The following is a 13,926-nucleotide window of genomic DNA, read 5'->3' as shown; positions in this document are numbered from 1 at the left end:
CCATAGGTATACCTGTATCTCCTCATTTTGGGGATTTCTTTCCCATTTGGGTCACTACAGAGCACTGAGTAGTTCCCTGAGCTATAGAGTAGGTTCTCATTGGTTATCTATTTTATACATTTACTTTACAATAGAGATTCCCTGGTAATTCAGCTTGTAAATAATCTGCCTGCAATGCAGAAGACCCTGGTTCAATTCTTGGGTCAGGAAGATCCGCTGGAGAAGGGACAGGCTACCCACTCCAGTATTCTGGCCTGGAGAATTCCATGAACTGTATAGGGGTCACAAAGAGTTGGACACGACTGAGTGACTTTCACACACATGTACATAGTAGTGTATACAAGTCAATCCCAATCTCCGAATTCACCTGGAGAAAACCGTAATTCCAAGAGATCCATGCCCCCCAGTATTTATTGTGCACTATTTACAACAGCCAGGACATGGAAGCATCAGCAGAAGGATGGAAAAAGGAGGTGCGGCACATTTATACAATGGAGTATTACCCAGACTTTAACAAGGAATGATATTGTGCCATTTGCATAGGAAAGGTATGATGAATTGCTAATAGGATAATTTTAAAGGCAACCATGATGTAGTCTGGGCTTCCCGAGTGGCTCAGTGGTAAAGAATCTGCCTGTCAATGCTGAGGACGGTCGCAAAAGTGTCGGACACGACTGAGCGACTCAACAGTAACAACAATGATGTCGGCTCTCAACAGGAGATTCCAAAGCCACTGGAGTGATATTTATAGAGGCTTCATAGCTTTATCGGAGAAGGCGATGGCACCCCACTCCAGTACTCTTGCCTGGAAAATCCCATGGACAGAGGAGCCTGATGGGCTGCAGTCCATGGGGTCTCGAAGAGTCGGACACAACTGAGCGACTTCACTTTCACTTTTCACTTTCATGCATTGGAGAAGGAAGTGGCAACCCACTCCAGTGTTCTTGCCTGGAGAATCCCAGGGACGGGGGAGCCTGGTGGGCTGCTGTCTCTGGGGTCGCACAGTCAGATACGATGAAGCAGCAGCAGCATAGCTTTATGCATTTATTCATGCTTCCATTTGAAGTACACAAAGTGTGTTTTGTGCTTCTTTATTATCTATGATACCTTCCAGAGCCAACCACCATTCATCTATTTGTTGGGAATACAGAGATAAATGACATAATCCCTGCCCACAGAGGGCTGGTTTGATCTCAGTTGGCCCCAAAAAAATGTGTATGGAAAAAAGCCTGGAAAGAATGACATAGAATGGAACCAGTTTTTCCTCAGTTGTGGGATTATAAGGAGTCTTTTCCCTTTTCTATGTTGGTTGGAGTTTTCCAAATGTTCCATAAGGAGCTTGTATTACTTTCATAATTATAGAAAAAAGCTTCTCATCAAAAGACAGGAGCTATTGCAATAGCTTAAGGAGACAGGATGGATTTCTATATTTAGGGAGTGTGTGTGTGTGTGTGCACGCGCGCGCATGCTTCATTCATTTAGTCATTCGACGAATACTGACTGAGACACACAGTTCTAGGCCTAGGGATGCCCCAGGGCACAGTACAGAAGCCCCTTCCACTGGGGAGTGCCAATCTGGTGAACTAGGAGAGGGCAAGGAGGGGAGAAGGAGCCCGACCCCCCAGCATTCTGTGACTGACTGAATGTGGGGACGGGACAGGGAGGGGTCACGGGTGCTTCCCAGGCTTGGTGAGAAGGTGGTGCCTTCACTGAGGCAGAGATTTGGGAAGAGGGGTAGTTCCAGGACCCACTCTGTGGTCGTGGCGCGCCGTGGGCAATCTGCTGAACAGATGTCCAGGAGGTGATGTGGATCCAGGACTTAGGAGAGAGGCTGGACTAGAGGCAGAGCTTTCCGGTTGTGTGCAGTGCCGTGGTGACCCTCATGGCAGAGTAAGAGCGGAGAGAAACCCACGTAAGCATCTGCTTTATGAAGGTGAGCAGGCAAAGGTGAAAAGGTGTCCAGGACACACCTCCCCAGGCAGTGACATCAGGGCTCCTGCTTCGTCATGTATAAAGGTATACAGAACCCAGATCTGGGGGTGGCCGGGGTGGGGCAGGGCATGAGGGGGTGGGGGAATCCCTCCGCCCACCCCCTGCTCGGGGAGGGAGCAGCCAGACAGGGGGTGCTGAGGCAGCCACGTGGCCTCCTGTGTCTGGCCAACAGTGATGGGGTGTCCACTCACCTGTCTGTTCTTCTTCTGCAGGAGAAGGGAGCACGCCGTGCACTTCCAGCCTCCTCCAGGAGAAACAGCGTGAGTGCCCCCTCACTACCCCCTAGGTGTCTCTTTTTGTTGGAAGGGTCCAAACTCCCTCACCCACTTGGGTGGTAGGGTCTTCACCACTGCATGGGACCAGAGGGCTGGGGCCACTGTCTGCCTCCGGGGCCTGAGGCTGGGGGTGCCAGGAGGCAGAGGCCAGCAGAGCAGGTGGAACCACGGGAAGCCTCGTGTGGGGTCTGCTTGTGGGCAGAGAGGGTGAGGGAACAGGAATGGGGAGCAAACCCTCTGAACCTTTGAGATCGACTCTGTTGGGTGACCCGACTTCCAGGAACCACAGTGGGTAACACAGTAACCAAGGCTGTGCCAGGGCTCAGGACCCTTAGGTCCTATCACTCGGAGGCCGTGTCTGCAGAGTGGGGCTGCCCAGGTGCTTGTGGTCCTTCCAGTGATGCAGGCTTCTCCAAGTTTCTTTCTGCCTGTGTTTTCTCAAGAGGCCGAGCACAAGGTTAGACCCAGGAGAGATTTGGTAAAGATGTCTGTTTCTGACACCACAACCTCAGGGCATCTTTCTTGGAGGTTTGGAGTGGACTGGCAGTTGTCTGTCCTGTTGACAGTATTGAGTTTTACACAAGGAGGGGGTATGTGTGTGTCTGGAAGAGTCTGGGCTCAGGACTCTCCTTCCTGCTCTCTCCTGCTCTCCTTTGATCTGTGGTTGCAGCTTTGTGGGGCCCAGCCCATTCTGCCCACCCCATGCCCCAGGCTGAAGTCTTTCTTCCTCCCAGTTCTTCCATCCATCAGTCATAGGAAGGGTACCTACAGCACCAGCTTCCCACGGCCTGCCCCGAGTAGGGGCATCAGTCTCTGAGAAGGTTTCTGTGCACCTAACATCCAGTGGCAGTTCATAGATGAAGCCACTCAGGGGTTGGGAGGCTTGGGTATCTCTGAGAGGGGTGCCCCCTCCCCACCCCACCAAGGCTCAGGCCAAAAAGTTCACGGAGCAAAGGGAGGGGCAGTGCAGAGAGTGGGCAGTTCTCTCTCTCTCTCTCGTGTCCTTACAGCATGTGAGGAACCAAGCCCTGTATGAGGGGAACTCTGTGTTAGAATGTACCCCCAGGATTTTTTTTAGACAGCTTCCTTTATTTATTCATTTGTGGCTGCACTGGGTCTTCGTGGCTCCACAGGCTTTTCCTAGTTGCGGCGGGTGGGAGCTACTCTTTATTGCAGTACACGGAATTCTCATTACAGTGGCTTCTTTTGATTTTGGGGAGCACGGGCTGTAGAGTGCAGAATCTGTGGTTGTGGCGTATGGCATGTGGGATCTTCCTGGACCAGGGATTGAACCTGTGTCCCCTGCATTGGCAGGAGGATTTTTATCCACTGTACCACCAGGGAAGCCCCCTAAGATTTTTTTTTTTTTTTTACGATATGTACACTTATTATTTTACTGACCACGCCATACAGCATATGGGATCTTAGTTTCCTGATCAGGGATCAAACTTGTGCCTCCTGCAGTGGAAACATGGGGTTCTTAGCCACTGGATTGCCAGGGAAGTCCTTACCCATGGAATTTTGATTTATAGAGGTGACTGAGTGAAGACCAGAGAGATGAGTGCTTTTGACAGAAGGATTTGTTATTTACACTTCTCCAGGGGAGGGACCATTGGGGAAGCACCAGGTCGGTCAGGAGGCAGAAGGAGCGTGGGGAATACATGGCCCAGAGCCCGGATTGTGTTCTCCACAGGAAAGGCATGGCAGGGCCTGAGGAAACAGCTGTGGACTGGTTGGTTTGAATATTGTTGCAAGCTCTGGGCTACAGGACGGTCTCTAGTTCTAGGGTTCCTGGGCAGGGGGTTGGATATTGGCTTGGTGGGTGAGAGTTAGATAAAGGAGTTGATTGGCAGTAAGGACCCACGATTGGTTGGTTTGCATAGAAGAGCACGTTCTAGGGTGAGTTGTTTATTATCTCTAGGAATTAGCATGGCCCGGAAGGGGCAGTCTCCCCTTGGCCAGCTAGACTCCCCTAGAGATGTCAAAATATCATAAAATAAAAGCAAAGGATTAATCATGTTCATCAGGAATGTGAGAGAGAAACCGAGCCCAGATCACTCCTTCTGGGCCTCTGGGAGGAAGAAACCACAGCATCCTCAAAAGGAAAAAACATGGCCACCTGCCGTGGGGCTGTTTCCACAATGCCAACCACAGCTCTGTTCTGCACAGACACAAATACACTGATCAGACGTTTGGTGTTTTCTGGACTTGGTTGGAAAAATGTGTGTTTAAGGAGAGGCAAAGCCTTTTTTTTTTTTTTTATACCATGGTTATAGATTTTAGTCATAATGATATTGCTGAAGGTTGTTATCCACGTCTGCTCCTAAAGCATATTCTTGTTTAGTAAAGAATAACTATAGATGCATGGAAGAATTTCAGAGCTGAAATGGTCATTGAGGGCAGTAATTCCCAAGCACAAACCTAACATTTTTGACAATGAGACAAAATGACAGTTCTGTAATGTGTTTATTGTGATGTTGAACCCATTCAGCTGAGAGAACAGGATTTTTATTCCATAATTTTGTCCTGTCTACACATTATGGCATTCAAATACCTTTTCTTTTATGAAATAATGGTGGTAGTTGATGGTGATTTGCAGCAAAATAAATGTCTGTGACCCTGAATAAAAACAGAATAATGGCAATGCCTGACGTTTACTCTATCATTTATGTTATACTTCTGTGTATATTATCTTATTTAATTTTTACATTTGGTTTTTCAAAATGTCACTAAAAACAAGGTGGGAGGTGGTGCAAATGGCCCTGAATGAGGAGTCAGAAAATCCTGGGACTTGTGCGTCTGAGCTTTAAAGGTATCAGACGTGGGTTTGAAGCCCAGTTGCTGCATTTGCTCTCTGTGCTGCTTTGGGCAAGTTACCTAACATTTCTGGGCCTCAGTTTACTCGGCTGTGGAAAGGTGATCATAATGTCTACTTTACTTCTAGAGTGACCGCGGGCATAGCGGTCATACACGTGGTTGTCAGGGTCTGCACCGCACACATAGGAAGCGTTTCCTGCTTCTCACTTATTACGGGCTTTTGGATGAGGTTACCTGGTGCAGGTGTAGGAGCTGCATCTTAGCCTCTTTTGGAGTTTGGTCTTTTCCATGCTCTGCTGGTCCTGTGGCCGGCTCTGCTGTTGCTGTCACAGTCTGAGTCCCCAGGGAGCCCTCCTGAGCTGGCCGTAGAGACTGGGAGGAGTTTGAGGAATGGGCCTGCTCTGCTCCCCATCCCTTCTCCAGTTGAAGGCACCATCGTCTCTCTCCTGGACAAATCCAGCCCCCCATGCTGGCCTCCCTGCCTCTGGTCTCTCCCACTTTGATTCTTCCTCCAGAGTGTCAGAGAGACCTTCACAGGTGGCAGACTTGTCCTCATACCCCAACGCCCTTTCGTGATTCCTCTCCAGTAAAGGATGAGACTTTCCTCGGCATGACCTAGCTGCCCACCTTGCCCACATTGCGTTCCCCTTCCTTTCCACACTGACTTCTAAAAGGAGCTCCAAGCACAGTTTTCTCTTAAGCTAGATGGAAAGCTGAAGCAGTGCATCCAGCCCCTTGCAGAGGATGGTAGCAGATGCTAGCAAGAGATGCTAGGAAGGACTTGGGCTTCCAGAGTGATTCCCTCAGGACCCAGTCCTCTTGGCCTCTGCCCTCTACTCCATTCACAGCTGTTTGGATTAGGGAGCAGGTCTACCCACTTGCTGCCGGAACCTACCATCACCACAGAGAAGGCTGGGGGCACAACCACTGGTTTGCTGGGTGTAGTAACTCTCCTTCCCGTGCCCACCAGGTCCCACTCCAGGGGGGAGCATGACTCCCAGGAGACCCATGGCTGTGTCACTCTCTCACACGAACACCTGGATGCCGGGAAGGGCTGCAGTCATCACAACTGTGTCACACGGAGAAGATGAATGCTTGCATGCTAAGTCCCTTTAGCCGTGTCCAGCTCTTTGTGACCCTATGAACTGTAGCCCGCCAGGCTCAGGGGTAGACAACCTTCCACCGAAGGTTCTCAAACCCAGATCTCTTCACTCCTCTGTCTCCAGAGCTTAGTCTCATGTCTGGTCTGAGCTCCCATTTTCCTATTTTTCCCCTTTCTGGTCACCCCAGGTACTGGGAGAAGTGCCCCACTCTCCCCTGTGTCACACAGGTACCCTCTCCAAGAGCCAGTTCCACGAACACCCGCAAAAAACTGTGCGGTCCAGGACGTGCACAGAAAAGTGCAAGTCGGAGGGACTTCCTCTCTCTCATCTGCACCTGTGGGGGGTGGGAGGAGGGGCCAGGCAGACAGGAGGACTTCCTACTGTGCCCTTGGAGTTGGACCCAGTCTGTGTGGAGTACAGTGTGACCTGCTTATGTGATCTGTACTTGTGGTCATCAAATGGCTTTCCCGGGGCCAGTGTAGGGCAGCAGGCAGTGCCCAGGGCATGGGGTGGGTCTGCCCCTGGCCATGCCTGCTTGTCAGAGCGAGGTGAGTAGCGGATCTCTGAACTCAGTGGACTGCAACAGTGGTCCAGACTGAGTCCCAGTCCTGGTCCCAGACCATCCTTTGATCTTCATCCTGACCAAGCCTCTACCCAAGGCACCGACAAAGTCCCAGTGTCTCCCAGGTGGTGTCCTGGCTCCAGTCCCAGATTCTGGGCTGACCTTGACTTCTTGACCCCAATAACTGTCAGAAGAGCCCATAGATTATCCCAGAAAGGGAGAGGGGGAAGATGACCATACTGTCATGGGGACGTGGCTTGACTTCACCTCCCACTGCCTGGGATCAGGGACTAAAGGAGCAGCTCTGAACGTCCAGACCAGCCACCAAAGGGCTACCCATCCTGCGTACCCTCATCCTCTTGGCACCCCCAGAAGCCCCACATAGGTGTGGGGCATGAAGCCCCCAGCCCATGGCTGGCCTCCCCACTCTCTGCCTGGTAACTGGTATCTTTTCCTGGCCTGTGTGGGCAGCTTGCTGAGCACAGCTGCAGACGGGCTATATTTAGCCGGCTTTAATGAGCTCAGGGTGGCAGACGTCCGCCTTGGGAGCACTTTTCTTGCGTGCGTGTGCATAAGCCGATGCTTGGCATGGTCCATTCCTGTGTGTGTGTGTGCGTGTGTGTGTGTGCGCGCACGCGTGTGTGTGTGCACACGGGGAAATGTGTGCCTGTGCATTTGTGAGTGTGCACCACTGTGTGTGTCAAAGCATCAGTGCAGTCATTTACGCGAGTGTCCGTGTGCTGTGTCTGCTTTGCCTGGAATGTGTGCAGCCTCTGACACACAGAGGGGCACAAAACGGGAACAAATGATTAGTTCATTCATCTGCTTGTTTGAAAAATATTTAATGAGCCTCTTTTATATGCCAGGACCTTAATAGTCTCTGGGGATAAAATGGCACAGAAACAAACCCAGTTCCAGCCTTGAAGGACCTTACAGTCTGCTGGGTGTTGGAGGAGGGAAAGACAAGTGAAATAACCATAAAACTGAAAGTATAAGGATTAGTCCCAGGAAACAGAAAGCCGTGGTGCTTTTGGGAGGAAGAGAGTGACAAGGAAAGACACCCAGGAGGAGGGAACACTGAGGTTTCTGTAGGGGTTATCTAGGCATAGAGGGTGAGAGGTCAAGTCCAGACACAGAGAACAAGATGTGCAAAGGCCCTGTGGCAAGAGGGGCAGGAGATGCTCGAAAACAGTCAAAAGGCTGCCGTGGTTGAGCTCAGAGAGGGTGAGATGAGTGGTGGAGAGGTAGATGGAGATTGGGGCCTGCAGGGGGACCACACAGGCTGTGTTCAGGATGGGGGAAGCCACAGGAGAGGACAGTGGGGGCTGACGTGACAAGATTTCTGTAGGGCAGTTAGAGTCTAGTCATGATTCTGTTGGGGATTTCCAGCAGGAAAAGGAAGGCTCTTGAGCAGCGTGACTGGAGGAGAGTCTAGTGGGCGGGACTTCATTCTCTGGTTGAGGAAACCCAGGGGGCAGAGGAAGATGCCCTAGGCCTCTCCCAGCCCTGAAGGTCACTGTGTGGAGAGTCTTCACCCCCAACCCCGCAGAGCCTGGCCTTGAGGAGAGGGGCCGCGGAGGGATGGCCTGTGGTGATCTGGCGGGAGGGAGCCTCATGGGGAGTGGGGAGGGGGAAGCTGGAGGGGAACCTGGAGCCCATACTGCACCGTCCACTGACTTACTTGTGAAAGAACCACCCCTTCCTTTATTTTCTTAAAAACCTGTTTCAGTATCGAGACAGGGATGTTTCTTTGTTTTTCTAGAAGCCACTTCGTAATTTTGACTCTGCAGACCCAGCCAGCTGGACTGGTGAGACAGCCCCACTCTGTGATTCCAGGGGTTTCCCTTTTCCTCCTCTTCCTGCCCTGGTTCCAAGGCCCCCGGGGCTCTTCCCCACCACCCTAGTAGGGGAACACTGTGTGGGCACACGCGTGTGTGCCGGGAGCTCTCTGTCCACACTCACGGCCTCTGGGGGCTCCAAGCCCCAGCCCCCTCTGTCCTGGTCTGTGGCTCCTGGCTTAGGGGCCAGGCTGCTTGGGGCACAGGGCAGTCAGACCCCCCTCAGATCATCCTCTACCTTCCTGGAGTTGGGGGGCACCCCTGCTAGGTCTGCCTTCTCCCCTCAGCCTGGGGCAGGGGGTGGCGACCTCTTTTTAGTCTTGAGGAACCTCTGTCTCCTCAAATCCCTTTCTTCTGAGAACAAAAGGGCTTTTGGAAACAAGAGCCGGGAAGCTCTGCCACAAAGCTCCCCAGAGGCAAAGAGGCTGGAATGGGGAAGACATACAAATTGGTATCTCAGAAAAAACAAAACAAAAAAAACACCCTGCTCCATGCCCTTTGAAAAAAATTCTTATTTTTAATATGTCTCTAGAGTAGATAGCACACGGACATGGTATAAAATAGAAAATTCTAAAGGAACGAAGGTAATGAGGGTGTCTCTCTTTTTCCAGAAGCCGCGATTGTGACTAGGTTCTTCTAGAACATTCCAGAGATATTCTCTGCATACACGGGCATCTCCATGAATATTCATTTATATATATCTTTATATATACCCCACACAGATGGTAGCATCCAGTGCCTTCCAGTCTGCACCTTACTTTTCTCAAATGATAACGTATTGGGAGTATTTGACTATTGAATACATCGAAGGAGCATCCTTCTTTGCAAAGGGTGCATATTTCACTATGGCCTGCTTTATTGAACCAGGCCCCTGTTGGTGGGCACACAGGTTGCTTTCCTTCTTTTCTTTTTTCTCCTTCTTTTTTTTTTTGGCTGAGCTACATGGCTTGTGTGATCTTAGTTTCCCTATCAGGGATCTAACTCACGCCCCCTGCAATGGAAGTGTGGAGCCCTAAACTACTGGACCATCAGGGAATTCCCACAGAGGTTGCTTTCTGTCTCTTGTCCGTACCATAAAGACAGTGATGATGGTTAGTGTTGTACCCACGTCGTCTTGCACATGGACTTGGAATTGCTGGATCAAGGGCATTCTGTGTCTGGAATGACCTTGCCACACTGACTTCCACAGAGGTTGATCTGGTTTTTTATTTCACCAGCAATGAATGAGGAGGGACTGATTTACCACACCCTGGTGGGTGGCTGGGTGTTGATAACTGTTCATCTGAGAAGTGAGAAAGAGGCATTTTAGAGCAATTTCTCTTCTTTTCAAATTAATTTTTACTGGAGTACAGTTGCTCTGCAACGTTGTGTTAGTTTCTGTTGTACAACAAAGTGAATCAGCTCTACGTACATATATCCCTTCTCTTTTGGATTTCCTTCCCATTTGGATCACTACAGAGAACTGAGTAGAGGTCCCTGAGCGATGCAGTTGGCTCTCATTAGTTATCTATTTTATACATAGACCAATTGTGTGTGGGGCTTCCCCCGTGGCTCAGTGGTAAAGAATCTGCCTGCAATGCAGGAGTCCCAAGGGATATGGTTTCGATCCCTGGGTCAGGAAGATCCCTTGGAGGAGCGCATGGCTACCCAGTGCAGTATTTTTGCCTGGAGAACCCCATGAACAGAGGAGCCTGACGGGCTACAGTCCATAGTATCACAGACAGTCAGACACGACTGAAGCAACTGAACACGCACGCATGCACCATAGTGTGTGTATGTCAACCCCAATCTCATAACTCATCCCGCCCCTTTCTTTCCCTCCTTGGTATACATATATTTGTTCTCTACTTCTGTGTCTCTATTCTGTTTTGTAAATAATCTCATCTGCACCATTTTTTCTAGACTCCGCATATAGGCATTAATGAATGATATTGGTTTTTCTGTTTCTGACTTCACTCTATATGCAGGGATTACCGTGGAGGAGTGTGCTATTGGGTTCCTTTGTGTGCTGACTTTCAAGCAGGGCCAGGGCTGGCTTGATGGAGGTCCCTTAGAGAGTAGGACCCCAAAGTTCAGGCAGGCTTCTGCTCCTAATCACAGCCTCGTTCCTCTTTTCCTCCCTCCCAGGGATAGCTCTGCAGGCAGGCTGTGGTGTGGAGGCATTTAAGCATTTTATTTATTTATATTATTTTTGATTGTGCTGGGTCTTCATTGCTGCATGTGGGCTTTCTCTAGTAGTGGTGAGCAAGGGCTCTTCTTTTATTTATTTATTTGGCTGTTCCAGTTTTAGCTGTGGCATGTGGGATCTAGTTCCCTGACCAGGGATCAAACTCAGACTTCCATGGAGTCTTAGCTGCTGGGTCAGCAGGAAAGTCCTGGGGCTATTCTTCATTGCGATGCACAGGCGTCTCTTTATGATGGCGTCTCTTGTCGTGCAGCACGGGCTCTAGAGCACAGGCTCAGTAATTGTGGCTTTCAGGCTTAATTGCTCAGCAGCATACGGAATCTTCCTGGATCGGGGATTGTACTCTGTGTCCCCCTCACTGGCAGGTGAATTCCTATCCACTGCACCAACCAGGGAAGTCCATGTGGAGGCACTGAAAAGACTGACAAGAACACCCCTTTCTTACCCCCACCTTTGGGGGTGATGATTCAGGAGGATGAAAGAGCCCTTGCTGGGTGACCTGAGTTCATATCCGTACCCTTTCACTTAACCTCTCCGAACCTCAGTTTTCTCATCTGTAAAATGGGCAGAACACCTCAGGATGAATGTGAAGTTTGCCTGAATGAGGACTAGAAACTTAAGACACATTTGAAGAAGACTGTGTTTGTTACAGGAGAGTCCTCAGGAGAGACGATGCCAAGCCCTTCTAGCATCACTGTGTAGTGGCAGGAAGCGTTCTTAGGTTGTATGTCTGAAACTTCCCTGGGCCCGATTCAAGATGGCCACACTGGTTTCCCCGAGGAGAGCGGCTCCTTGGAGCTATTCCCAAGCTCCCTTGTGGTGGCCAAAAGTGTGTTTTCAAGAGTTAGGATCTGGGACCCAGACCCTAGCGAGGGTCAGGCCTTAGTGGAGACCAGTATCCCTAGAGGTTTGGCCTCATTCTCCAGGTGAATCCAAGCCGACTTGATGGGCTTCTGACCCTGAAAGGGTTGAGGAATCACAGGAGGGAACCCAGCCTCTAGATCCCCCACTCCTAGATGAACAGTCCTTGCCAGCACCCCTGCTGAGTGACCACTTACACCCTTACTTGTACAACCTCCTGAAGAGCAGAGAGCATCCTGCCCTTGGGCCAGCACGGGTCACTCTTGAACTGTTAAACATGTCCTTAGTTGTGCTGATTTGGAACTCTCCAGAAACTATCCCCACACCCATTCATCCCACACCTTTGCTTCCATGACCCAAACGCAGCTCAGCTGGGATTTGCAGGCTGCGACTGTGTCTTATGGAGCCTGTTCTTCCCCAGGCTGGGCTTCATTCCTTAACTTTCCTTCCCAGTTACTGGGTTCCAGACATGTCCTCAAAGTGGCCTGAGCTGCAGGGACAAAACAGGGATGACCCCTCCTCATTCCAAAGTCTCTAGTATGTGCAGCCTCAGAGGCTGACTATCTTTAGGGGGTCCCATTACCCTGGCTCCAACTGTTTTGCAGCCTTTGATCATGTGACTGGGCTTGGTCACATGACGTAGATCTTTGTTGTGTGACCTGACCTTGATCATGTGACCCTCAAGTACTACGAGATCCTCATAGTCACCTGCTGTATATCTGATTCATCTTGGTACTTTCAGCCCTGACACAGGTTTGGGCAATAGCCAATGGAAGAGGAATTGGCAAGTGATGGCAAGTTGAATTTTTAACTCAAATGCAGGATGGTGACTCACTCATTGGGTTTCGCATTTGTTCTTTCCTTCCATAACATTTCTTTTCCTTTTTGTGTTCTCTCATTTGCTCTCGGCTCCCAGAGGGCAGAGCACTTCACTTTGTTTTGTCTGTAGTATTTGCATTTAGTAGAATCAGGAGTTGTATGATGGTGTGTTGAAAATGTTCTTATTGTAAATATGACACATACTTGTACTGCATTCATTCGATGTATTCATAAATAGTTTTAAACTAAAAGACATGAGTTTGCTAGAGGAAAATTGGAAAACAGAGAAAAGTAGAAAGTTAAAAAAAATCACACATTGTCCCACCATCCAGAGAAAACCACTTGTAAACACTCTGTTTTCTTCCACTATCAGGCCTCTAACCCTTCATCCCACCCCTCCACCTAGATTGCTATTTTGCATAAAGCCCAGGACTGGGGCACCAAGGAGGAGGGTGGCCTGAAGCCTGTCTGGTGAACAAGGTCAGTGGCTTTTTAGTTGTTCTCTGGAGCCCTCAGTGGTTGCCTAAGGCAAGGGTGAGGGGAGTAAGGAAGTGGGGCTCTGGGACCCCCAACCTGCTTCAGCCAGAGCTGCCTACTTTCACATGTTCTACAAATCGGCCTCCTAAAGAAAATTGCACTGGACAAAAGATTTCACTGTTTCAGAAAAGTCTTAAAACGATCCTACAAAGTCTCCTTCTTTTCCCTGCTTCACACTGCCCCATCCGTGTCCTGGCCCCGTTCACAAACCCACACTCCTTGAGCTGCTTTGAGAGCTGAAGGTTCCGACCTTTGTCATCTGTCAGAGTTCCTCCTCCCCAAGAGGCCCTAAGCCCTTGGTGCTTGTTTGGGTTCCCAGTCCAGTGACCCCACCCAACAAGCAATGAGATGGGGTTGGCCAGAGAGGTCCAAGTGAGCCTATCAGCACTCTGGGGGCCATTGCTTCCTTTTCTAATGGCCCCCCAAACACTTGTTTTTTTAATTTGCTATAGATCTTGTCTGGAATTTGATATGACACTCCCTAGGTGCAATCAACCACTTTGAAAATCCAGGTGACATCTGCCACCTGCCATGTTCTGGTTCCTCTTCCTTCCTCTGAGGTCCCTCAAAGCAACTCACCCATCCTGCCTGCAGGTTCCGTTAGGGTCCAAGGGTATTATTCTGCTGGGCATGGATGCTTGAGCTCACACAGCACGCTTGGACTCATGGAATCTCCGACTGCCTGACTCTTAAGAGGGGACACAGGGGACTTCCCTGGTGGTCCAGTGGTTAAGACTTCACTTCCAATGAAGTGGTGTAGGTTTGATCCTTGCTCGGGGAGCTAAGATTCCACATGCCTCATATGCCAAAAACCAAAACATAAAATAGAAGCAATATTGTAACAAATTCAATAAAGATTTTTTAAATGGTCCACATTACAAAAAAAAAAAAGCTTTAAAAAAAAGAGAGAATGTTGTCCTACCCTCTAAAGCCTTTT

The 13,926-nt window shown here is 49.8% G+C and overlaps 1 protein-coding gene across 1 annotated transcript in view; it reads left to right on the top strand.

The window, feature by feature from the left end:
- PITPNM3 (PITPNM family member 3) overlaps window positions 1-13,926 on the top strand; it is a 77,972-nt gene that overhangs the window by 31,566 nt on the left and 32,480 nt on the right. Inside the window, exon 3 of the mRNA XM_040243688.1 lies at window positions 2,205-2,252. Coding sequence (XP_040099622.1) covers window positions 2,205-2,252 — 48 coding nt within the window. The remainder of the gene's footprint in view (window positions 1-2,204; window positions 2,253-13,926) is intronic.

The sequence above is a fragment of the Oryx dammah genome, unplaced genomic scaffold (assembly GCF_014754425.2).
Source record: "Oryx dammah isolate SB20612 unplaced genomic scaffold, SCBI_Odam_1.1 HiC_scaffold_8, whole genome shotgun sequence".
NCBI classification, from domain to species: domain Eukaryota; kingdom Metazoa; phylum Chordata; class Mammalia; order Artiodactyla; family Bovidae; genus Oryx; species Oryx dammah.
This window is presented reverse-complemented; position numbering and strand designations above follow the sequence as displayed.